At 42.2% G+C, this 25,968-nt stretch overlaps 1 protein-coding gene across 1 annotated transcript in view; it reads left to right on the plus strand.

Annotated features, from left to right (window-relative positions):
- The window catches only part of LAMC1 (laminin subunit gamma 1), a 119,943-nt gene that overhangs the window by 53,214 nt on the left and 40,761 nt on the right, over positions 1-25,968 (plus strand). The window contains exons 2-3 of the mRNA XM_043924425.1: positions 20,637-20,941; positions 25,833-25,963. Of these exons, the coding sequence (XP_043780360.1) occupies positions 20,637-20,941; positions 25,833-25,963 (436 nt within the window). The remainder of the gene's footprint in view (positions 1-20,636; positions 20,942-25,832; positions 25,964-25,968) is intronic.

Raw genomic sequence — 25,968 nt, forward strand, 5'->3', positions numbered from 1 at the left:
CTGGTGCTGGGAATTGAGGTGAGGATTGTGACTTTGGGCGGCATGCTTTCGAGTTTCGAGGTGCGGTTCCTCCAGCTCAAGCCTTGTGGACAGTATCTGTGGTCTGTTAGTGACACCGAGGAGCAAGGGCCCTTGAGCCCTGGCACGGCTCAGAGTTGAGTTGAGTGCCCCTGTTCCCGCCGTCTGTGCTTCTAGCCCTCCCAGCAGCTTTGCCCTTCACAGTGACTGTGCAGGCGGGGGGACTTGGGAGGAAGCAAGCAAAGGTGATCTTCTTGAAGTAGTGCAAGACAAATAAGAGGAAAAAAAGATTTTTTTCCTTCATGGTAGTCTGTTGCCATCAAGGGTAGATCATCCTAGTGTACCTATTCTGATGCTCTTTCGTATGTTAGTGTTGATGGTGATTGATCTGCCTGTAAAGTTGATTTTCTTTCTTTTTTTTTTAAAGAGGTATTTTAAAAATATTTATTTATCTGACTGGGTCATGTCTTAACTTGTGGCATGTGGGCTCTTCGTTGTGGTATGCAGCCTTGCTGGTTGTGACGTGCAGGCTGAGTTGCTGTGTGGCACGTGGGATCTTTAATTCTCCGACCAGGGATCGAACCCACGTCCCCTACATTGGAAGGCGATTCTTAACCTCTGGACCACCAGGGAAGTCCTCAAGCTGTTTTCCCTTTTTTAAGGATGAAATGGGGAAGGGATGGAAGAGTTTCAAGCAGGGCATCCTTCCACCTGGGTAACGTTCATCTATGATATGGAAACAGAATAAGACCAGGATGAGTGGCCAGCCTGCCAGCCCACACACTGCCTGGCTTGTGCTGGTATCTTCTGGGACTGACGCTTTTGTATGGGTACCGCTCTGTTAAGTTTTATACGGTTCTTATACAGAATCCCCTTTGAGTTACTGTCTTGTTTTTTTGAGTCACAGCATGCAGTTTACCGTATGAATATGTGTGAAAGACAGCCCAAATAGTAAGCTATTTCTCCTTTTCCCTTTTAGAAGATTTGAAAAACAAGTTTTTGCCAATTTGACTATATAAAAATTTTAAAGGGTTATAGGTGAAATAATCAGCTATTTAAAATATTTAATTTATTAACTTATACATTTTAAATAATATATTTATAACTTAATATTCTTTTCCACAATTTCACAACTATGGAGTGATTTTATTCCAGTTCTTTGCATACATTTCTGACATCAGTGACTGTTAAAGTCCCCTTTTAGCCATCAGCGCAGTTTTACAGATATATTCATTTTCATGAACAAATTATTTATGATACAGTACTTTTACATTTGTATAAGATTGTTCTCATCGGAAATTTTTTCTTAAGCCATACAAGCTGATTCATATAATATTAGTATATGTATTTCTCCGCTTCTCCTTTTGGTTTGTATTTGCGTTCTTCATAGTATAACCATTTACTCTCTTTCCTAATAAAGCATTCTTTAAAAGGTTTATTATTTATAGTATTCAGCACTTTTAATTTTCAAGCCATACTTCTCAGGGAAAATTATGTAAATCTGAGTTAATTTCTTGCCTCTTATAAAACAAAACAACAAAAAACCTATTATGTGCCCTATGTAAGCATCCAAAACTTGTGTTATTTGAGGTCATTTCAGACTAATTCGATTTCCTCACAGTAATTTGTGGTCTAAAATGAAATAATTGGGAAGGTTTGTAAGAATTGAAATACAAAGCAGTTCTCCTTTTTCTGAAAGGATAATTTAGGGGGAAATTCCTTTATTATACTCAGGCATATATGGTATTTAAAATCAGCCTGGTATTTAAAATCCCTATCTGTGCCTGTATTCATATAAATTCTCTGTGGGTTTCTTACAATGCTCTCTTTTTTATTCTGGCATTAAGAGTGACAATGCCAGGCATTCTACTCAAGTGAGTATTCTTAAAACTCCTATACTAAAACATCAGGAGAAGAACTGAAAGAAAATGCTTTTGAGAGTATAGATTATGTTGGTCTATTGTGTCAAAGCCTCCCACTTGTATTTTATCAAGTTATTCAGAAGAAGAAACCTAAATTTGCCCATAACTGCTTTATAAAAGTTTGTGAAGTCGTCCATTTGAAGTCAGTTTGCCCTGCATACACTTTTGCTAAAACTTAGCACATCCTTCTCTAGGTTACACTTGGATTTGTGGTTCCGCTATATTGTAAACTTTTTGAGGGCAGAGAGCATATCCATCCTTACATTCTGTTACTTTAGGCAGTTAGTATGTGCTTAGAAATTAGAAAGTGGGGGCCACTGAGAAGTTTATAAACATGCTTTATCAATTCTAAAGAGATAACAGAACTGGTTAAAAACTGCTTTATGCTCATGCTGTCCTTTTGCTCTTGTTTTCTACCATGTGACCCATTTCACATTCTCACATTCCTTCTATTAATAGTTTTCATAATCATGTTTTTCTCTTTAGGTTCTCACTGGACTTTTAAGAACTTGGAGTGTTTGACCCTTAGCATATTTCCACTTATCTGGTTTTTTAGGAAAGCTCTAAAAAGGATTAGAAACAGCACTAAATAGAAGCAGGCAAATTTAAAAATGTAATGCCTGTTATTTGTTTAAAAATGTGCAGACAGGTCTGTTTTACGCTAGATCCCACATCTGTATTATAGGGTGAACTTGAATTTACTTTGCTGTGGAAAGAAGGAAAACAGGGAGATACATCTGGAGACATCTCCCTTGACTTGTCGGGGAGGAATCACTGAGCAGTAATGTGCTGTGGAAAGAAGGAAAACAGGGACATCTATCTGGAGAAGGCTCCCTTGACTTATCCGGGTGGAATCACTGAGCAGTAATGTGCTACATGGCTGCATTGCAATTCTAATCCGCCTACATGCATAAGTCAATGGGGTCTTTGTTCCACATTTGTGGAAGAATGCATGAGCCAAGTCTTGGTGGGAGTTCAGTTCAGTTCCACTGTTTCATAAATTGGGCTAATTTTCAAAGGGATCCGGGCATTTACTTTTTCAAGCGAGAGAAACAAGGGCAGAAAATCCATTCTTCTTTGGTAGTGAAGAAATTATTCTAGAATGTTGTGTCATTTGTCCCTTGTGGACAGAGGTGTTTGGTTATTTGTTTACAGCCTGGAGATTGAACGTCATCTTCTGTGGACCTAGACGTGGAGAGTTATTTTCTTCTCGTTCAAGGTCGGAAGCAGCTATTTGAGAGCCCTTTGTTAGGTCATTAGAAAAGTTTTAACCTTAAAAATGGAACCTTAATTTCTGTTATCCTTTGTAGATTATTCAGTATAAACTCACCTGGGACTATAGGATTAAACAGAGTACAGAATACTGGCAGAAGCATGGTAGGGTTCAGAGAATTACTTACTGTCTTTAAAGAACTGAGGTTAATTGGAAACCAGCTGCTATTTCATGTCTCTGACGTCATTTGTCTTTGTGAAATCAGTTCCTATGGCATTTTAACATTCTCTAGAATGTTGCTATAAGCAAAGGAAGTATTCAAAAGATCTGTGAGGGAGGTATCTTTAGAAATGTGGATTTCTAAACACATGGATTGTAGAATCAAGCTTTTTGGATCTGAATGTTAAGTTCATCTTGTTGAGCCCTTATTTTATGGATGAGCAAATAGATGTGTGATTACTCCTTACTCCCCAGTATAGTACTTCTCTCACATGACATTTTAATTATTTGTGTCTTCCCTTATTTATCATATGGAATTCCTTTAGGGAAAGGACTTGAGACTTACTTCATCCTTGCCTAACTGACTGCCTAGCAGAAAGTCTTAGCATATCTTTGCAAAATGAATGAATCTGTGAATGAATGAATGAAACAACAAGCCAGACTTACCTGGGTCACTGACTTTCTCCTTTGGCTTGCTGCTTATTTTATAAGTCAGACATTTCTCTCCCTTTAAAAGGCAACGACAGAAACATCCCTCAAAGTAAAGGAATAGCAGGGGACAAGACAAGAGTCCTGTCCTCAAAAGCTTACTCTCGTGTGTGTGTGTATGTGTGTATGTGTCTGAAGGGGGCATATAAACAAGACATGCAAAAAATAAATGAGATAATTCCAGGTACTGATAACCCATTGAGAAGAGTGCCTTGAACATGAGATAAGAAGTGAGTTTCCCAATAAATATCCAAATGTCTTCTCTTTAGTATAGTCTGACCCCCGGCCCCGGGCATCAGTCCATCTACCCCACAGAGAAGAAATCCTTGCTGCTACCCTGAAGGCTTGTCACAGACTGTGGCTGAAGGAGTTTTTCTGGAACCAGAGCTGCTAAAAAGAACCAGTTTGGAGGGATCAATTCAAGAAGGGTTGGTGGCTTCTGGTCTTCTTAGGGATGCCATGGTGATGAATGGAATTTTGCCTTTTAGCTTTAGGAAAAGGTTTTTTTTTTTTTTTTTTTTTTAAATCGTGTTAAAAGCTGCCATATACAAAGGCTTTAAAAATATTGTTCAGTTTTTTAAGTAATTGGAAGGTCTTGAAAGTTTATCATCTTAAACTTAACGTCAGTATCTAGAAAACATTATTTCATTGTGGAATTCTGACCTGTTATGTACAGGAGATGCGTCAGCCTATAGTAGATACTTAACTAAGCACCGGTTTTGTGCCAAGGACAGTGTTTTCCAAGTAGGCTACAACTTCCTAATGTCATAGCATGAATTTTGTGAGCTGTGACTGGCATTTTTTTTTAATAAACAAATAGGGGATGGATGAGAATATCAGATTGCATGATAGGTAGTATTTCATTTTTTTTAAATCAAACTTGAGTTTCAGTGTCTGTCTGTGTGTGTATGTTGAGAGTTGCAGTATAAAATGTCTTTATTCTTACCATGTGTCCTGGTCAGAAAAACTTGAAAAGTACTATTGTAGAGGATATCCAAAAAGTATAGGTAGATTACTTGCTTTTGAATAAGTTATACTCTGAAACTAATATACTTTTGGAAATCAACTATACTTTAATTTAAAAAAGGAGTTTAACTTCTTGTAGGTTTAACTTATAGGAGGGAATGAAACTTGTAGGGGGAATGAAACTTATACAAAGGGGTGAAAACCCAAGTTCTGAATTATGTGATTTGGATAGTAAGAACTATGTGTTCCAGTAAGATAACACATGTTGGGAGTGTTATGGAGACAGTGCCACTTGAACTAAACCTAAGAAAGGTAGGATTTGGTAGGAGTGAAGACTTTGAATGGCTTTGAAGTGAACATTGGTATGTATATAAAAGAGGTGGCAAGACTGGAGTCTTAGAGAGTTTTAGGATATAGTTTGAAGGTGTAAAATGAAGCCCAAGTGTTCAGGCTTATAGGTGCCTTGCAATAACATGCCTAAGGAGTTTACACTGGATTAGGTACCTTGCACAGATTCATAAATTGGGTAGCAATATGATGTAGGGTGGATTTATAGAATATTTTCCAGCTCCTTCCTGACTCCTCTTCTTTAGTTGTGGATCTCCTGAGGGAATTTCTTCTAGCTGGGTGTTGGGTACCAAGTCTCTGGCAGCAGATCAAAGAGAGCTGGGAAGGACTTTGGCAGTTCTCCAGAATGTAAATAGAAAGGTAGAACAGGTCCCATTGTGGTGCATGGGGAATCCTCCCGTGCATGAGAACTCAGCACTGTCTGTTTGAAATACGGTGAAGGATGGGTTAGAAGAACATTTCTTCTGATATCACTGCTAAATATTTGCTCTTAATATAGAAGGAAAAGCAGATAAAGAAGGCTCATGTTTTTGAAGTACAGGGAATCTGACCGACCTACCTGAAGCATTCTGTGTAATAATTTGTCACATGATCTTGTCTTCCCCTCACTGAATGTGGTGTATACATATTGTATAAAACAATTTCAGGAGTGATCACAAAAAGTTTCTCCTCCCTGAAAAGGGATTTTGCAACTCTAACTACTTTCCTATTGAAGAGAAATTTAAAATGAAGCTTCTGAAAGTATAATGTATGTTAAAAGGAAGGTGATTTAACTATAAAAAAGCATATTTAAATGTGACTGTTTCATCTGTAACAGTAACTACACCAATAATTTTGATTGACTTCTGGCTGGAAGTTTTGATTCTTGTTGTGGTAGATTATCAAGTGTTCTAAATTGAGGCTCTGCTTGAGAGTAGTCAGTGTTTAAATTATTAGAAAAAATAAGCAGGCACTTGTATCGGGAGCTCAGGGTTGTTCACAGATAATCAAGGGAGATTGTGAGATTGCATACATCTTAGGTATGTGGTGGGGGGCACAGTGAAATCAGAAACACAATAGCAAGTCCAGGCACTGCCCGTGAGAGATGAAGGGATGTGAAGAACACAGAGTTTGGTCTCTAAAAGATAGTGTGAAGGACATGCATGTCCTTTGCTGTGCGCAGAGGGGGGAATGAATGAAAAATGAAGAAGGGGGTGCATTCGCTTACCCTTATCTTAGGAAGGCATCTGCTCACAATCAGCCGCTTGTGGAGAGAGTGCCAGTTGGCAGAGCATTCTCATGATGTAAACTGTCCATCCGCTCAGAAGAGCAGAAGTACAAGGAGGCCTGTGTGAAGGACTGAATTCCTACCCGGAGGACAGGGGAGGGAGGAGCGCGCAGAGATCTACGTGGGATTGACTGGCCTTTTTCACTTTATTTGCAGTTTTCAGCATCATTTTTTCCTGCCATCCCAGCAGTTGCTGTGGAGTTTGCTCGTCAGTTTTTCTCCTTTCGTTGCTTTTGCTTATTAAATCTCCACGTGGGGTGGATCTGAGAGGGGGCATCACTAGAAACACGGTGCCACTTTTCCCAGCGGTGCTGTTTTTCTTGTCTTTCTGCTTGACTGGTTCGTTTTTGTGGGCTAACATTATTACAGATTTTATTTTTGAAATGCATTAACTACATCCCTTCTTCTTTAAATTGCTGATCTTTTTTGCCTATTCATTTGAAACAATAGTTTTCCTATGAAATAATAAAATAAATGTAGGTTTCAAATGAATTTGAATTGTCATTAATCTTAAAAAATGCCTGAATAGACTTCCTCCTTCCGTATTCTATGGGGCCATAGAGAAAAAGATTCGGACATCCTTGGGCCAGTTATTTTTTAAAATACTATGCCCTGCAGAAAAGAGGTGGAGAAGATTTTAGTAGAGTTTTTTGTTTTTGTATTCTTTGATTTCTTAGAGCAGGATTGGCAGATGTTTTCCGTAAAGGCCACATAGTAAGTATTTTAGGCCTGCAGTATCTCTCTCAGTTGCTCAGCTCTGCCCTTATAGCCAGAAAGTAGCCATCGGCAACGTGCCGGGAGTGGGCATTTACTGACAGAAATAGGTGACAGGCTCGGGTTGGTCCGTGGGCTGCAGTGTGCTCAACCTTAGATTCGAAACTACTGAAGATGTGTCCTCAGGCTTGATTCTGGAGGGAGAGGAGATCAGTCACCTCCAAGTATTTCCAAAATAGAAAACACACCTTATAGATCAGGTGTGAATGATAGGGGAGAATTTAAAATCCAGAGTATCAAGTCTGGATTTTTAAAGTGTTCTTATAATTCTTCAGTCAGCCTCACCCCCTCACCACCCCCAGTCCCTCTAATAACAATGTGAATGTCTGGTACTTTACTCTTAAGCATATATATATTTTTAAAAAATAAATACCTGAAATTTCTTCTCTGAAAAGTAAATATTTCTACATTGGTCTTTAACCAACAGAATGTAACACTCTCTCTGAAAATGCCAACACTACCCGACACAGACTGGGATTAAACAAGTCTAGGCTTCTAGACAAAGAAGAAAAAGTGTTTTCTTATCTTTTTGAGTGTACTGAAGCAGAAGTTAACTCTTTGCTTCCAGATTTGTTCTTGCCATTGAGAACTGTTGGTGGTCTGTCCTTTTATAAACTGTTAAGTAATTGTAGGGAGGAGGAAGAAGGGACCGAAACTAGAGGGGTTGGAGAATTTGAATTACAGAGAATCTTGACCTGATTACAGAAATCAGGTCCTTGGTGGCTTATATGGTAAAGAGTCTGCCTGCTATGCAGGAGACTTGGGTTCAATCCCTGGGTCAGGAAGATCCCCTGGAGAAGGGATAGCAACCCAACTTCAGTATTCTTGCCTAGAAAATCCTGTGGATGGGGGAGCCTGGTGGGCTAAACCCCACGGGGTCGCAGAGAGTCAGATATCCTGAGTGACTAACACACACACACATCTCCATGAGAAGAACAGCACTGTGGAACCTCCAGCAGTAGGTGGGTTTTCTTAAAATCGAATGTTTATTTCTACTTGCCTGGGAAATAGGGCCTTGAGGATACAAGTTGAATGACAAAGGAAATTGGCATGGAAAAGAATGTTGTGGAGCTTGGGTTCACCTGGTCCAGTAACCCCAAGTCTTCTTGGCTATGGAGTGAGCAGCCCCTGTGTAATTTAACATCTGTCTGTGTCTGCAAGAAGATAGACCACTATTACTCTGGTTCACTGCTCCTGCCTGCACAGTTAACACTCACGGTAAATTTCACCTTAAAATACATGACATGAAAGTGGAAGCCCCCACTCCTGAGTGCCAGAGTTCATTCTACAGTGTAGCACAGGGGGCAGAACCTTTCCTTCCTAAAACTTTAAAGGGTGAGAACGAGGATGAGGTGAGTTTATAGTGAGTATTTTTTCAAATGTACATGAAAATCACCTAAGGTATTTTTTAAAAATGCAGATTTGGGGAATTCACCCCAAACCTGCCAAAATGGAACTTCTGGGGATGAAGCTTAACAATTTTCATTTTCTCAGAAATTTTCTGATTGATTCTAACAGCTAGTCTGATACCTTACTGTGGGCTAGGTTTTGGGACCGCTGTAGCAAGAAAGTCTCCATCTGGGCTGGCTCTACTGGAGAAGGCCTTCCAGAGCTCCTGTGGTCTTTGAACTGTTTGGGTACCAGATTAAGTTTCTAAAAAAGTTTATTCCGGTATAGTTGATTCATAATGTATTAGTTTCTGCTGTACATCACAGCAATTCAGTTATACACTTATATACTTTGTTTTTTATATTCTTTTCCATTATGGTTTATCACAGGATATTGGATATAGTTCCCTGTGCTATACAGTAGGTCCTTGTTGTTTATCCATCCTATATAATAGTTTGCACCAGATAACTCTTCTTTTAATCCAGATACTTACTGTGATCCTGTTCTGTTATTTCTTCTTTCTTGAGAGAAATTTTTGGAAAGGCTCAAAGAACTTTACTGTGCACCAAAGTAGGTCTCTTTTCCCTCTCTAATCCATCTACATGACACTAGAGATGGTCCTCACTGTTCAGTGTAAATTCAGCTGCTGCACTGGATCAATCCCATCACCATAACATGTACTGTCTTCCTGGATGAGAAGGTAATTTCTCCCTGAACCCTCTCTTCTCCCCTCTGTTTACCACCTCATTTCTTCATAGCAGAATTATTTGGAAAAATGTCATTATTAGCTGTCTCCAGTCTCTCTTCTCCCCACCCCCTCTACATTCTCTGGCTTTCATCCCTGTCATTCTGCCAGTCCATCTGCTGTCAAGGTCAGCAGTAATCAGTGAAATCCAGTGGCCAACACTGTTTTCATCTTTCTCACCTTTTCAGAAGCATTTGACTCAGTCGATCGTTCTCTTATTCCTGAAAAGTTTTTTTTTTTTTTTTTAAACTTGGCTTCTGGATTCTGCTCTGTTGATTCTCTTTCTGCTTCAGTGACTGTCCCTCTTGAGTCTCCTGTGTTGAATCCTCCCTACCTCCCCCATCTCTGAAAGTTAGTATGTCTCAAGACCCAGTTCTGTGCCTAGCAAGTCATTCTGTAGGTGTTTTCCTCTAATGCCGTCCCTTTGAGTCCTGTCTGTCTGACTCATGACTTTCAGATTTCTCTCTTTAGCTTGCACCTCTCCCTGGAATCCAGACTTGTGTATCTTAGTGGCTGACTTGAAATCTTCACTCAGAAGTTTCATAAGCATTTCAAACTTAAAATATCCAGAACTGAACTCCCAGTTTCCTAGCTCTCCATCCCTACACTTGTTCTTATCTTGTTTCTTTGCTGTCTCAGTAAATGACAGCGTGATCTTCACAGCTGCCACAGCTTACACCCCGTGTCCAGTCCATCAGCAACTGGTCTGGTCTAGCCTCAGAATAGTCAGAATCTGATCACTGCCTGCTGCCACCACCCTGGACCACGCTGCTGTTATCTCCTATCTGGGGGATTGCAGAACCCCCCAACCAGCCTTCTTTTCTCTCTGTACTCCCCTCCACAGTCCTGTCAATAAAGGAGCCAGAGTGATCCTTTTAAACGAGTAGTGAGATCATGTTACTCCCTTGTGCAGAATCCTCCAGTGGGTTTTCATCTCATTCAGAGGAGAAGCCAGTGTCTTACAGTGGCCTAAAGGCTGGCGTGCTCGGCAGTCTTGCTCCCCTCAGCTTCTCTGACCGCATCCCCTGTCCTTTCCCTGTAGTCCACTCTTAATTCAGCCACACCGGCCTCTTCATCCTTCCCTGGAACTGGCCAGCATACCTGCCTCAGGTGTGTCCTTCCTGGCATGTTCTTCCCCCAGATGCCTCCTTACTTCTTCATGCTTCCCCAGAATGTCCCCTTACCTACATCGGTGAGGCCATTCCTGGTACTGCATTAAATGCCGCTCCATTCCCTGCTTTCTGTCCCTTCTTTGTTCTTTATCACACCATTTATCATCTGACACACAAGATTTTTGTTTTTGTTTTTTATCTCTCCCTTACTCACTCCCACTCCCTACTGCATTGTAAGCCCCACTAAGTCGGGACCTTGTCCATCTGCTTTTCTGCTGTAGCCCCAGTGCCTGGAATAGTGCCTAGGACAGTGGCATAGGTGCTCAGCAAATATTTGAGGAATGAATGGGAGAATTTGGACTTGCAGTTATTAACACCAGTTATGGCTATTAACCTGATCTAATAGGTTACTGTGGTAAGAAATTACACTATTGTGAAAACTGAGAAAGACATTTTAGTACTTCAGATATTTTATGGTATTTGTAATTGTTTCTGCCATTGAGGACAGATGCAAATAGTTTATGATCTGGAGGCATAGAGAGCTGAGTTTAAGACTTAAACTGGAGGATAAATGGAGGGTAAAAGGCATTCTAGCAAAATGAAGGACTGGGTTTTTAAATAGCTTGTCATAATGGCCTACCATTTAAATTTACTTAGCAAATAGTTATTGAATGAATAAAAAGTACACTATGGGTTAACGTTTTGTGATTTTTTTGTGTGTGGGGAGGATTTATTAGAAATTATCTTAGTCTATGATTTTACCATTATGACTATGTTAGAATCTCTTATTTTTGCCTGTCAGATTTTCCCTCTATTGTTCTACAGTCTTCTGCTAGGGATGGTAGTCAAAATTAGTCATATCTCAATAGTGTACGGATGTCACAGAACAAGAGATAGCTACCCATAAAACTGGTGTCATTTTTCCTTTTCATGTCTTGAACAATTAGACATCTTTTTCATGTCTTAAAAAATATTAGTTTTAAAGTATGGGTTTTATTTATGGAACTTACATTTCATTGCCTGTTTATTTCTTTAGTATTACAATTAACTACTTTCTTTATGTGATTCCATTAAATCTTACACATCAGTTCCTTGTGGCTTAGAACTCTGATGTTCAGCAGAGTGGATTTTTTTGCCTCAGCTTGGTCGAGTGGGAGTAAATGCTGGCTTCATTCCTTTAGCTTGGCTCAAGGATTTCAGGCATGCTTGTGACCTACTAGCCTGAATTAGGGCTGGTATTGAGTCTGCGAGCATGAGATCTGGGGTTAATAAGTCATATGCCCAGTTCTTGGCTTGAAATTTCACTTGCAAATCTTGTCTCTTCTGGTAACAAATTCAAATAAAATGGCAGGATATACAAATTGAGATACATTTATCTGATGTTTCAATAAAGGAAAATATCTGTAACCTCTAACAGTAATTTGCACCTATTTTGAAATTACCTTCCAAAAGTGTTTGATGTTCCAGTGTTCAGTTAAGAATTCTGTTTGTGTAACAATTGTATGATGATCTCATGTTTATTTAGTGTGTAAAGCAAATCAATTTTGACCCTTCAATTTGCTGAAGACTATGTCACATTTTTGGATATTACAGTTGGGGAACACAAGCAGGATTTTAGTTTTTGAGGATTGCTATGCTAAGTTAGTGCCCATGGTCTTATTCCACAATCATACTAAGTAGAAGTTCAGCAGGTGATAGGGAGAGAGTAAAACTGTCTTGCCTTCCTTGAACTTTAAATTTGGTCCTTTAGGGAAAAAATCTAGTTTCCCTAAGAGATTATGGGTTTATTTTCTCCCAAATCATACCAATCCATTTTAAAACTCAAGTTTTCGCCTTAGCTTTATTGTTGTAGCTATACCATTATTTTTAATACATAGCCTTTGGTAGAGAATTTTATTAGCTTTTTAAACAATTCTAAAATGGTTATCTTCCCTTTGTCTGTTTTACCCGCCTGCCTTGTTACGTTTCCCCATGGCAGCTTGGAGTGGAAACTGTCTGTATTCCAGCACCACTCATCTCAGCATGTCTTTCTGTCATGACAGGGGCTCATATGTGATGGAATGTGCCTTCTGCATGTACTTGGAAATTTGAACATTTTGTTTATTCATTTGAAAGGGATGCTTTCTCCAGTTGTGGATGCTACTGTATTTGTTTTAATCAATTCAGTGAAAGAACGACTAGCTCATAGAGAGCTGTTAAGGTTACTTGTTCTCCTTCATCAGTTGTGCTGGTTCAGATGCAGTTCCCGTGGGATTGTTCCCTTACAGTGTTGGCAATTTAGCTGATAGACAAGAGAGATGGCATAAAAAGGAGCACTAAAATTTAAGGGACAGGAGCGGGATAATGAGTTTTTAAAGACCATCTATTTTGAAGATAAGAATTGAGCCACAGAAACTGGCCTCTCAGCAGGCAGTTAGGGCTGAATCTCCTAACAGCTGGACTGACTCCATGTACCCAGCTCACCCCAACACATTCTGTCTGTGCTTGATGCTTCTTCTCCATGCTTTCTGATCACCCATCTGTGTCCACTTGAGGATCCCACATTCAGCATTAACTTGGCCCTGGGTCATCTTGATTGGCGAGGCCGTATTTGTACAATCTGTCTGCTGAGGTGGAACAATAACAGCTGGTATGCAGCTGTACACGTTGTCCTGGGAACTCCTATTTCAGCCAGCAGTTATCCTAACAAAATTGGAAACGTTTTCAAGTAGTTGTTTTCTGCAACTACTGTTTGTGTTAACTGTTTGGAGACTCCCTGCTTGTAGCCTAAATATCTCCCATCTCTAATCAACTTTCTGTGCTACAACCTCATTAAAATTTCGTATTCCCAGGTGGCCCTAGTGGTAAAGAATCTGCCTGCCAATGCAGGAGATGCAGGAGACACGGGTTTGGTCCCTGGGTCGGGACGATCCCCTGGCATCGGAAATGGCAAACCACTCCAGTATCCTTGCCTCGAAAACTCCATGGACAAGAGGAGCCGGCAGGCTGCAGTCCAGAGAGTCTCAGAGAGTCAGACACGACTAAGCATGTGTGCATGTCTATCTCAGATCAAGGCAGACTGCAAGGAGAGCAGTCACTTTCTGATCTTGAGGAGAGAGCATATAAGAACAGCAATGGATCAGTGACTCCTAATATGATACTTCAGAATGAGCTCGTTCTGTTCTAATTCAGGCCACGCAAGGGCATGTTGAAATTTCATGCAACTCTATGTCCATTGTCGTTCATTACTTCTCTGTAAGGGACGCTATTGCACAATGTCCCCATGGAATTGTCTGAGCCACACATAACAGAGAAGCATTCATGTTCCGCCGCAGTCAGTATTTGACTCCAGTTCTGAGACAGGAACGGTTTCTCCCCTACTCAGAGAGATTAGAAATACTTCATCATGGAGGAGGCTGACGCAGGATTCCTTGGCTCGACCCTGTGTGAACAGAGGCTGGATTCTCATTGTCCAGGCTGTGGTCCCTTCCTCGTCTATCAATCCCTCGGCCACATGCACTGTAGGGCTCAGAGCAGGAAGTATTAGTTAACTTTGTCTGCTTGGTCCTGAACATCTGCACTTGAGTCTTTTTGTTTGTGGAAGGAATGTGGCAGCGAGGGGTGAGGGTGGGAGGCAGCAGAACATTCAGAAGCTAAATATTTTCTTGAGGGTGTGTATATCCAGGGTTAGTCTTCATGTGCGTGAAGGCAAGGTGAAGGGGGAAGACCTTCTAAGCTGTATGGTGGCCGGGATCCTTTCCAGACAAGATCTTACTGATCCTCCTCATTGCTTGGCTTGGCTTGACTCCTTTACTTTGAAGTCATATTGTCTACTTTAGTGTGCCCCCACATTATGAAGGTAGTATAGTAGCTGTTACTGGCCTGGAAAAACGAAGACCTAGTCCTGTTTTTCTATTAAATGGTAGATGAATGAGACCTTCTTGCTCTGTCTACTGTGAAATGAGTAGGATGGACAGATAAGGAGCAGGGAAGTATATTGAGAGAGAGTGTGTGGGGGGAACAAGCACATGGCAGGTCTCAGCTGTAGTTGTTTAGTGAAATAAAAACTAACTCCTAAGTTTTCAATTCTTGATTATTCATGATTACAGGTAGTTCCAGATAACACAGAATATTCAAGCCATGACTGTTCCACTCCACTTTCTGTATTTACTTTCTTATTTGTGTATTTTGGGGGTCCCACCTCGCATGCAGGGTCTTAGTTCCCTGACCAGGGATCAAACCTGTGCTGCCTGCAGTGGCAGTGTGGAGTCTTAACCACTGGACTGCCAAGGAAATCCTTGAAGTCACATCAGCCCCCCTGCCTTGTCCATTCATTGCCCCTGTGCAGTGGGAACTAAGTGCTTCTTTAGGAAATCACACCTCCTCGAAGTTGAATATGCCCTTACCCGGCAGCCTTGTCTCTGCCCCACGTGTCTTTCTCTCCTGTCAGCTTTCTGCTAGTTTCTGTCTTGGGTCTCCATTCTCTTCAGATATTCCCCACCTAACATTGTCCACAGGCTTTACCCTCAACCCCTTAGCAGATAGCCTTGATTGTCACTGCACAGAAAAAATAGTCATCAGTGTGAATGCTTTCAACTTCCACCCACTACAACCTACTGATAAATCCCTTGCGTTTGCCCTCGGGTAGGAAGCAAGGGTTAGGTTTCCTCCCGTATGGAGCCAGTCCTTCCACAGTGCTGAATCACATTCTTGTTTCCCAGCCTCGTTTCCAGTCTTTTCCTCTCTGCTGACTGGAGCACGACAGCAGTGTCTCCTTGTATCTTCTGCCACCTTAAAGGGAGGCGTCTTCCCCTGGCTCTGTGCCCTCCAGCTGTTGTGGTCTTCTCTTTCTCCTCCGCCTCACCGAGATGTCAGACCAGGTTGGCTGCCCTCACTGTGTCTGTATTTCCACCACCTGTCTGCCATGGGTTCTCCGTTCCAGTTCAGTAAGATCCCTGCCAGTGGACTGTCCTCACTAAGCACAGCAGTGACCTCTTTTTTTAAAAAATATAAGTTTATTTATTTTAATTGGAGGCTAATTACTTTACAGTATTGTAGTGGTTTTGCTGTACATTGACATGAATCCGCCACGGGTGTACATGTATTCCCCATCCTGAACCCCCCTCCCACCTCCCTGCAGTGACCTGTTTGCGGCTTGAAGCTAGTGGATGCTTCTTAGTCATTATCTTTCTTGACTCGATCAGCAGATTTAAACACCACTGATTATTTATTTCCCTCTTGGCTTCCATGATACTTGTGCTCTCTGACTTGCCCTCCCCGCTCTGGTCTTCATCATCCCCTCTGTCACTTTTTCTTCTGGCTGTGCTTTAAATGTTGATGTCCTTCAGCATGATCCCAAAAGTCAGCTGTCTTCTCACTCAACACTCCTTCCCTCTTCGGTTGCAACCATGGCCATGTCTTCATTATCCAACTGCATGCTAATGAGTCCTAGATCTTCTTTTAACTTTTGAAAAAACTAAAAAAAAATTTTTTGGCCACACTGTGGGGCATGCGGGATCTGTTTCCCAACCAGGGATTGAACGCGCTTCCCAGTCTTACCTGCTGAACCACCAGGGAAGTCCTTGAATCCCAAATCTGTATCTCCGCTTATATGTCTCTCTTGGGTCTTCAGATCATTCACATTCAAGTCCCTACCAGACTTTTTTTTTCTTGTCTCGGTGACCATGCTGCTACGGCTAAGTCACATCAGTAGCGTCCGATTCTGTGCGACCCCATAGACAGCAACCCACCAGGCTCCCCCGCCCCTGGGATTCTCCAGGCAAGAACACTGAGTGGGTTGCCATTTCCTTCTCCAGTGCATGAAAGTAAAAAGTGAAAGTGAGGTTGCTTAGTCATGTCCGACTCATAGCGACCCCATGGACTGCAGCCTATCAGGCTCCTCTGTCCATGGGATTTTCCAGGCAAGAGTACTGGAGTGGGGTGCCATTGCCTTCTCTGCTCGGTGACCATAAACACCTTAAATCTTGTGTATCCAAGATAGAACTCATATCCCGATCATGCCCTCCACCTCTGCCTCCAATTTTGCTTAACCTCTTTTGTTGTCTGTTTCAGTGAATGGTATGGTATGTCTCTCCATTTGGTTGTTTTTAAACTAGAAAACTGATGTTATTCTTAATCCTACCACCTTATGGAACATGTAGAAGGAACTTCAGCAATGAAACTTCAGCAATGTCAATAGGATAAAAGTAGAGAAGGCTATCACAAATGTCTTCTGCTTCCCTCCATTAGTTACCAAATTATTATTCATATTGAGGTCTGCTAACTACATGTCTGAGAGACTGAGCATGCACACACACAACTGCATGTAACCCAAGTCCGTTCATTCCTCTCTGTTCCAGCTGTCCCTGTATCGAGTTCAGCCACTGTTAGCCAGGATTACTGCCACATCTTTCTAACTGTTCTTCCCACATTTAGTCCTGTCCTGTCTAACCTAATCTCCACACGGTGGCCAGAATGATCTCTCTAAAAATCAAACCTGATCGTCCATGTCTTGACATACATCCCTCAGTTGGCTTGTCAGTGGGAGTTGAAGTCGCTCTTTAGCATGGCCTCAGGCCCAGCACACCATGCTTGCTAGCTGCCTTGTCTCCAGCCACCCTCCCCAGTCCTAGCTGTCCTCCAGCCCTCTGTGTCCTCTGGTCTTTCATACCTCCTGTTCCATCTGCCTGGACGACTGGCCTCTACTGGCCTAGCTAATCCCTCTGCATTTCTCAGGTCTTGGGTTTAGATGTCACTGCCTCTCGAAAATGTTTCTTGACCTCACAAATGTGGGTGAGGTGACTTTCCTCCAGGCTCCCCAAACCTCATGTCATTCTCCGTCATAGCATTCATCACATGGAATTGCAGTGGTCGGCATCCACGGCTGGGTTGGCCGCCACACCGAAGGTCCTGCATGTGTCCGTCTGGTAGTGTGGAATGTGGGAGCCTCCTTTCCAGATAGCCACAGACTGCCACCTCTTTCAACCGTAGCTAAAAGTTAGAATGAAAAAAGCAGCTCTGAAAATGAGGCATAGCTAGGCAGGGCCAGTGCCAGCAAGCTAGGCTGCTGCAGAGCTTAATGCTGGCAGAGTTGCTTTTCTGATGTTCTGTGCCGACACTGAGTGACCACATATTGCTGTTTCTTTCAGCGTGTGGCTTTGTGGTGCAGATGTTTGTCTGGGACACTGGATACCCAGATCCATTTTACCTTCTCTCTTTTGATCCATCCTCCTGCAGATTGGGTTGCTAAAGAACAATGAAATGGCAGAAATGTAGACAGAATAGAAAAACAAGGGTAATCTGTAATCCAAAGATTAGTGAGTAAGCCTTTGAACATCCTAAGCCATGTACTCATGAGTAACTAAATTGTTGTACCGTTCCAGAATGTTTTAGATAGTCTCTGGAATGCCATTGATACTGTATTATAACCTCACCCTCATTCACAGGTGACTTCTTTACATTTTTGACACAGCAAAGAGATACAGGTTCACTCTGCATTCTTTTAACAGGAGTGGTGTAAGCTGTATTTGCATGACCTGTGTCCAAAGTGTTGTACTGCTTCCTAGGCAGAAGGTCCAGGTTTGTGTTATATTCTTTGGCAACTGTATCAGGTAGGCCCTGGTGCAGTCAGGCTCTTGTGTGTGAACATCTCCAGGATCCTAGTTCAGAAATTCTCTTCTGTACTCTATTATAGTAATGCTTTCTATTTGCATGCTTCTGCTGTTTAGCTGCTAAGTCATGTCCAACTCTTCGTGACCCCATGGATTCTAGCCCACCAGGCTCCATGGGATTTTCCATGGCAAGAATACTGGAGTGTGTTGCCATTTCCCTCTCCAGAGGACCTTCCCGACCCAGGGATCAAACCCAGGTCCCATGCTTGGCAGGCAGATTCTTTACCACTGAGCCACCTCTGATAATGGTACTGAGAAATGAGCCAGCAGGCCTAGTGTTCAACCAGCGTAATGCTGCCAAAAACCTGAAATTCTTAGCGTTTACGTCTCAGACTAGATTGAAGAGACAATTGTTTTTAAGCTACAATTTCATGATTATATATACAATTATATATATAAACATAAATATACAATTTCATCACTATAAAATTCAGGATATATATATTATACAAACTCTGTGTACAGTTTTATAACTAATCACGTATATGCAGATAGGCACAATCTTAGTTTGACCTTCCAACAACTCTTCGAGATAGGTGGCTCAGGGATCATCACTCTCATTTTTTTTATTTTTGAAAAACATTTATTGATATATAGTTGATTTACAATATTGTATTAATTTCTGCTATACAGCATGGTGATTCAGTTATATATTTGTTTTCTTTTTCATATTCTTTTCCATTATGGTTTCTCACAGGATATTGAATATAGTTCCCTGTGCTATAAGTAGGACCTTGTTATTTATCCATTTTGTACGTAACAGTTTGCATTTACTAATCTAAAACTCCAAATCTTTCCCTCCCCAACCCCCACCTCCCCCTTGGCAACCACAGATTTGTTCTCTGTGTCTGTATCGTCCTCATTTCTACAGAGGAGAAAGTGATGGAGATGTACCAGAGATCCCACAGCTAGTAACTGAGGAGTCAGATCTTGTGCTCAGGTTTTGCAGTGCCTGGTCCTGTGTTTTTTCCGTCATGCATATTACCTCTTTGTGTTCAAGATCTTATGTGCATGAATGTGTTTCATGTATATGGGTACAGTTAAACCCCTCTTTTAAGATCTGGACCATAGAGTCATATTTGGGTCATCTGATCAGTCTTATCCTGGATAAAACTGACTTGAAGAAGAGAGCCTGGACGTACAGCCTACACTTCCCCACCGAGGTTGCACTCACCCACTCAGTCCTGGATGGAGTAGCAGGGTGTCAGCAGGCCTCCCCCACCCGGCAGAGGAGGGGTGCTCTGAGGAGTGAAGGAGAGGAGAGAGTTGAGGAGGTTCCAGGCCACACACGAGCATCACGCCTCCCCGGGGCTGAGTGGGTGTGAGGAAGTGAGACCATGGTAGAAGTCTCTCCTCAACACTTGTGAGAGTGCAGGAAGTCGTCCGCTGTGGGCCCTGGAGGAGGGTTCTTCTGTGAAGTTGATTCTGATTCACAGAGGGGACCCCCTGTGTCTGACACATCTTGTCCCCCGAAATATACAACATGGGTCTGAGCAGGTAGTTGTGCCCAAGAAACCCTTCTTGACAGAAACTGATGGGAAGACCCATTTGTGAATGAATGGCATTTGAAACCAGTAACACGTGATCTTTTCTTTTTTTACAATTATTTTAATTGGAGACTGATTACTTTACATTATTGCGGCGGTTTCTGCCATACTGCACAGTACCTTTCCTGCCCACCTGAAGTCCTGCTGGCAGCACCCACGCTGCCCCAGCTCTCAGACCATGTTCTGGTCCGGAGGCCGCACGGTGCTGCCAGACCCAGGGACCGGGCTCCCAGAGGGATGACAGCCCGTTGGCTCCTGCTCCTGGCTGTTGTTCCCTGCTCGGCACTCATGTCCCATATATTCTCTTCTGAATACAGCTTTTTAAAACTGCCTTTCTCTTCTCTGCCTCTTTCTCTCTGTTTTTGTCTTTGTTCAGCTACTGGAGGAATTTTTTTCTTCATTCCTACTCAACTCCTGACCTTATCTCTCAAATTTCTTTTCCAGAGTCTGGTAAAGAAAGAAAGATTAGTCCTGATGATACTCTTCTTGCATCAAGAAGAGAAACTAAAATGAATAAAGAATGAGTTTTTTAAAATCTTGGAAGTGCCCAGAAGAAAGCTAGCAAATATTTTCCTTTCTGTCTTTTAATTAAGCTTTTGTAGAAGCAACAGCCTTGAGGATAAAATGCACTTTTCCACTTAATTTTACTTTCATTTCACAGTATAAGTACATAATATATACTGTCATTTTTCATGGGAAGCAAAATTTCAACAGCACACATCATAAATGGGCTTTTACGAGCCAGCTTCTGAGCCCAGCTGTAACGTGTGTCTGTGGGAAAACATGCACTGTTTCCGGGCTGAGAATAGCCTGTCGGGCACAGCCAACATGTAGTGTGTTCTGGAACCCTCTTAGTCTAGTCTCTGCAGGGTGGTTTGTATCCTCTTTTTTTGTCAAGTTCCAAAGCAGAGTGGAAATAGAGGAGGGTTCTTCGCTTCATCCACATGACTTAAAACATCCGCGTGTTCACCCCAACAGGAAAAGCATTTGACATCACATACGTGCGCCTCAAGTTCCACACCAGCCGCCCGGAGAGCTTCGCCATTTACAAGCGCACGCGAGAGGACGGGCCCTGGATCCCTTACCAGTACTACAGTGGCTCCTGCGAGAACACCTACGCGAAGGCAAACCGTGGCTTCATCCGCACGGGAGGCGACGAGCAGCAGGCCTTGTGCACAGATGAGTTCAGCGACATTTCCCCTCTCACCGGGGGCAACGTGGCCTTTTCAACCCTGGAAGGAAGGCCCAGCGCCTACAACTTCGACAATAGCCCTGTGCTGCAGGTAGGCACCCGGAGCTCGGCCTGGTAGCTGCTGACTGGTTCCACATGCCAGGGTGCGGGAAGATCATCATAGTGGCGGCCCGAGGGCCCGCTTTTGGAGTAAGGGTCAGGACAGACAGCTGGATTTTATTCTGCTCTCCTGTGTACTCTTAATAAGTGAAGGAAAGTAGTTTTGTTCCTGCTGTCCCGTTGATGTTTGTTCTTGTGTTTGCGTGCACATGTATCCTGGGATGTAAACTACAGATATTTTTAAATGCTGAGCAGTTTTAACTTGCGTCTCTGTACTTGCAGTGGAAATATTTTACTTCTCTACCTTCCTTTTGAAGGAGGTTATTTGAATGAATCTGCTGGGTTTTGGTTTTTTTGGGTTTTTTTTGTATCCTGTCTTACCTCTATGATGTGACAAAATTAAAAAAAAAAACTATCTTTTAATGTTGACAAGAGGAAACAACTGAAACAAGATGTTTAAGAACTCTACCTTCCTTTGCTATTTAAAAAAATTTTTTTAAATTTATTTTTGTGTGTGCTGGGTCTTTGTTGCTGCGTGGACTCTTCTCTGGTTGTGGTGAGTGGGGGCTACTCTCCGTTGTGGCGTGCAGGCTTCTCACTGCAGTGGCTTCTCTTGTTCCTGGGCATGGGCTCTGTAGGGCGTGCAGGCTTCAGTAGTTGCGGTTCCCAGGCTTTGGAGCACAAGTTCAGTAGTTGTGGTGTGTGGGCTTAGTTGCTTCCTGGCATGCGGGATCTTCCGGGATGAGGAATCAAACCCATGTCTCCTGTGTTGGCAGGTGGATTCTTTATCACTGAGCCACCAGGGCAGCCTCCTTTATTATTGTACAAGGAGATTTTGGTTGTCTGGCACTGTTGCCAATCATTATGAAAACTCTTCATCACCTAAAGGCACTGGTTTTTATGTCGAGATGTGAATTTAGCTACCCTGGTGTAGTGCTTAAGGATGGTGATAGAAACTTCTCGCTATGTGACAATTGATTCAGAGATTTCTTTTTTCATAAATTCGGTGTGCGTGTTCCTTATGCACTACAATTTGGAATCTTTCTGTATTGCTTAGATGTCTGTGACTTTTTCTTATATTCTGGCTGTTGATTTTGGAGAGGTGGATGAGTGTCCTGCCACCCTCAGCACATTCACACCGATCAGAGTTGCTTTAGTCACATGGCTGAAGCTAACATTTAAATGGGGGCAGCCCATATTTGCTGTGACTGGATGTGGGTTTGCAAGTGCTACATATACTTTATGAAGAGCTATTATAACTTGTAAGAAGGGAATGCCTGTGTTTTTCTGGGCATTAGGCCTTTGCAGCCTCTCATTCTCTCTCTCTGGAAATTTTTATGTTCAAGGACTCTTTGTCTAACTTGGCTGTGTAACTTTGGACAGTGGCAAAAGATGAGACTATATTCTGAGTCCAGTTCCTCCCTCTCATTGTACTTCTGTTGCTTGCTGGGGGATCATAAATCTTGATTTGATAAACTCCGAGAATTTTGGTGAGCAGTGAGTATGTTTGCAAAGGCCTTTCAGAAAATTTCTTTCAATGGCCGGAGGATGTATTCAAAATAAATGGCAGAAAGAGTAACCAGCTCTGGTAGATGAATAAACAGGAGACAGATTACCTAGGGGAGAAGTGATCTACAAATACTCTTAAAAAAATTTTTTTTTAATTTATTTTTAATTGGAGGATAATTGTTTTACAATGTTGTGTGGGTTTCTGCTGTACCACAACGTGAAGCAGCTATAAGTACACATATACCCTCTTCCTCTCGAGCCTCCCTCTCATCCCCCCATCCCACCCCTCTAGGTCGTCACAGAGCACTGGGCTGAGCTCCCTGTGTTACGAAGCAGCTTCCCACTCGCTGTGTCATACCTGGCGGTGTATGTATGTTAGCGCTACTCTCTCAGTTCATCCCACCCTCTCTTTCACCTGCTGTGTCCACAAATCTAAGTTGATCAACTGGCACATGTTTCCTGGCTTTGATTCTTTCTACACAAGTTATTATATTTTACTGTCCTGGAGAGGGACCATGTAGTCAGTAGGAAAAAGCAGTGAGGTAATGTGACTGTGGTTTTCTGGCCCCTTTGCTAACTGTATGCCTTGTCTTAAATCAGTTCCACAGCTATAGGAGTTCTGATGTTTCTTATTCTTCACGCCTCAGAAACTCATAAGACTAAATGTGACAAAGGCTGTGGGCATTCGCAATAGATTTGGTCAGTTGTTATCATTATGCAGAAGCATCAGTTATGTGTCTCTGGATGTAAGAGCTCTGACTCTGATATTCAGCTACCAAGGAATGGTAACTGATTTGACTGGTAGCCGATCTGACAGTGAGGACAGAGGCAGTTGGCTCCTGCCCTCATTGCTCCTTGCGCCTCCCTATAAAAGTTGTAATCTCTCAGAAACCTTCCTGGTTTCAGTGTTGAATATTGCTGAGCATGTAGTGATTTATAGTAATAATTAGCGTTTATTATAGCACTTACTATAGCATGCCATAGTGTGCCAAGCGTTGTTCTAAGCCCTTTAGGTACATTAAATATGTTAACACATTTAACTCTTCCCAATAACTCTATAAGGTAGACACTTTTATTATCTCCATTTTACTGATGAGGAATCAGAGGCCCAGAAAAGATAAAATCACTTGCCCCAAATTACACTGCTTTTAGCCACTAAACTGGGATTCAAAACCTAGAAAGTCTAGTTCTAGAGTCTGTTTTCTTTAAGATGCGCATCGTGAAAGAAAAAGTTGCAGATTCAGCTCTTGAGAAGTTTTTATTCAAGAAAAGTTGTGATAAAGTTGAAGCCTGTTAAAGATACAAACGCTAAACACAGAGATCCATTCAGCTATTTACACTGCAGACGACTGAAAGATTCCTGACATTGTGACCGTGAGTGGGAGTTGTTATTGGAGTTCCAAGTTTGGATATGGTGAAATCACCATCTCTTCTCCTTTCTAATTATACATGGAGGCTTCACGGAGATTAGCCTTGATGAGCTCTCTGTGTTGTTCTATCTGCCAGGTGTTTGGCATGGTGTAAGCAGTGATTCTTAATCAGGGGTGTGCCTCACTGTCTCACATGAAGCCTTCTGAAAACAGATGGCCTTCAGCTCTGCACTGGGCTTGTTATGTCTCCGTTGGTGATGCTGAGATGCAGTCCCAGGAGAGAACTGAAAGTGGACGTGGCATCTTTGGGCCATTATATGTAATATACCACTCTAAAACTTAATGGTTTTAAACAGCCGTGATTTCTTGTTTCTCATGATTCTGTGTTGGCCTGAGGTCACTCCCTGGCCAGTCAGCTGGGATGGGAGCTGGGTTTATCTTCTCCCCGTCATCTTATCTCCTCAAGGAGGCTGGACTAGGCTTCTTCATGTGATGGTGAAAGTATTCAAGAGGGTAAGTCCCAGTGCACGCATATATATCAATCCTCTGCTTGTGTCACATTCACTGATGTTTCTTTGGCCAAAGCAAGTCATTTGCCTACCTAGAATCAGTGTGAAAAGGGAATACACAGGGCTTGGACACTGGCAGACATGATTCCTCAGGATCATTGTTATAATTACCCCAGATGTAAACATCTGTCTAAAATTAGCTCAATGAAAGGGCATTTATTATAAGCACTGAGATCTCATAAAACCTAGGGGAAAACTGTATAACTTTCCTTCTTGTCCTCTGCCATTATGATATACCTGCCATCTTGATCAGTTGTAGTTTCTGCCAGTCTGCCCATTTGCTTGTTGTTCAGTGGCTAGGTTGTGTCCAACTCTTTGCCTTCCCATGAACTGCAGCATGCCAGGCTTCCCTATCCTTCACTGTCTCCTTGAGTTTGCTCACACTCATGTCCATTGAGTCAGTGATGCCATCCAACCATCTCATCCCTTGCCATCCCCTTCTCCTCCTGCCTTCAATGTTTGCAAGCATTGGGGTCTTTTCCAGTGAGTCAGTTCTTCGCATCAAGTGGCCAAAGGATTAGAGCTTCAGCTTTAGCATCAGTCCTTCCAATGAATATTCAGGGTTAGTTTCCTTTAGGATTGACTGGTTTGATCTCCTTGCTGTCTAATGGACTTTCAAGGGTCTTTTCCTTGGTGAATGTTAATCTGAGAACCAAGTATATCCTAACCAGCAGTGAAATGCAGTGAACAAAAACAAAAAAATTCCTGCCCTGTGGAGCTTATAATCTGATGTGGCAGTGGTGGGGTGGGCAGGTGGTGGTGATGGAAACAGGCAATTGTAATAAAATAGTGATGGGAAATAGGGAGTTGGAGGTAGTGGCATGGTGGCAATTTTAGATAGCATTGCCAGGGAAGGCCTCACAAGAAGCGACATTTGGGAAGGGTCAAGACAAAAGAGTACATCTGATCGGTTCAGGCCAGTGTAATGACTGATTGCTTTGTACTGGGATGTGTCTCTCAGCTCTGTCAGTAGTGGTTGGGGTAAAAGGGAAAGGGAGATGGAACAAGATGGGCAGGAGGAGGCAGTGACCAGCACATCGAATGCAGTTGTGGCTCTTTGTGAACTCTCTGTTGGCTTCTCTGGGCTGGCTTTGGGCTGTGGATATAAAATGGAGAGACAGGACATGTGTATTGAGTACCTAATGTATGCTGAGTGTTGAAAAGGGTATTTCATTTAAGCCTTTCTACAGCCTTGTGAAGAAACTAATATTATTTCTGCCTTGGGGGATTCTGAGTGGTGAAGTAACTACTTAGATCCAAGAAGGGAAGAGTCAAGGAGAAGAATATAAGGATATTAAAGGAGGTCTTTGAGTAGTATAATAGATTTAATGCCAGAAGAAGACATAAGTTAAATGACACATTAACTGTTTAGAAGATTTTGTCACATACATGTCAGTGCCTTTACCATCTTTTCTATGTTTTTATTTTCTGACAGGAATGGGTAACTGCCACTGACATCAGAGTAACTCTCAATCGCCTGAACACTTTTGGAGATGAAGTGTTTAACGACCCCAAAGTTCTCAAATCCTATTATTATGCAATCTCTGATTTTGCTGTGGGTGGTAGGTAAG

The sequence above is a fragment of the Cervus elaphus genome, chromosome 14 (assembly GCF_910594005.1).
Source record: "Cervus elaphus chromosome 14, mCerEla1.1, whole genome shotgun sequence".
NCBI classification, from domain to species: Eukaryota; Metazoa; Chordata; class Mammalia; order Artiodactyla; family Cervidae; genus Cervus; species Cervus elaphus.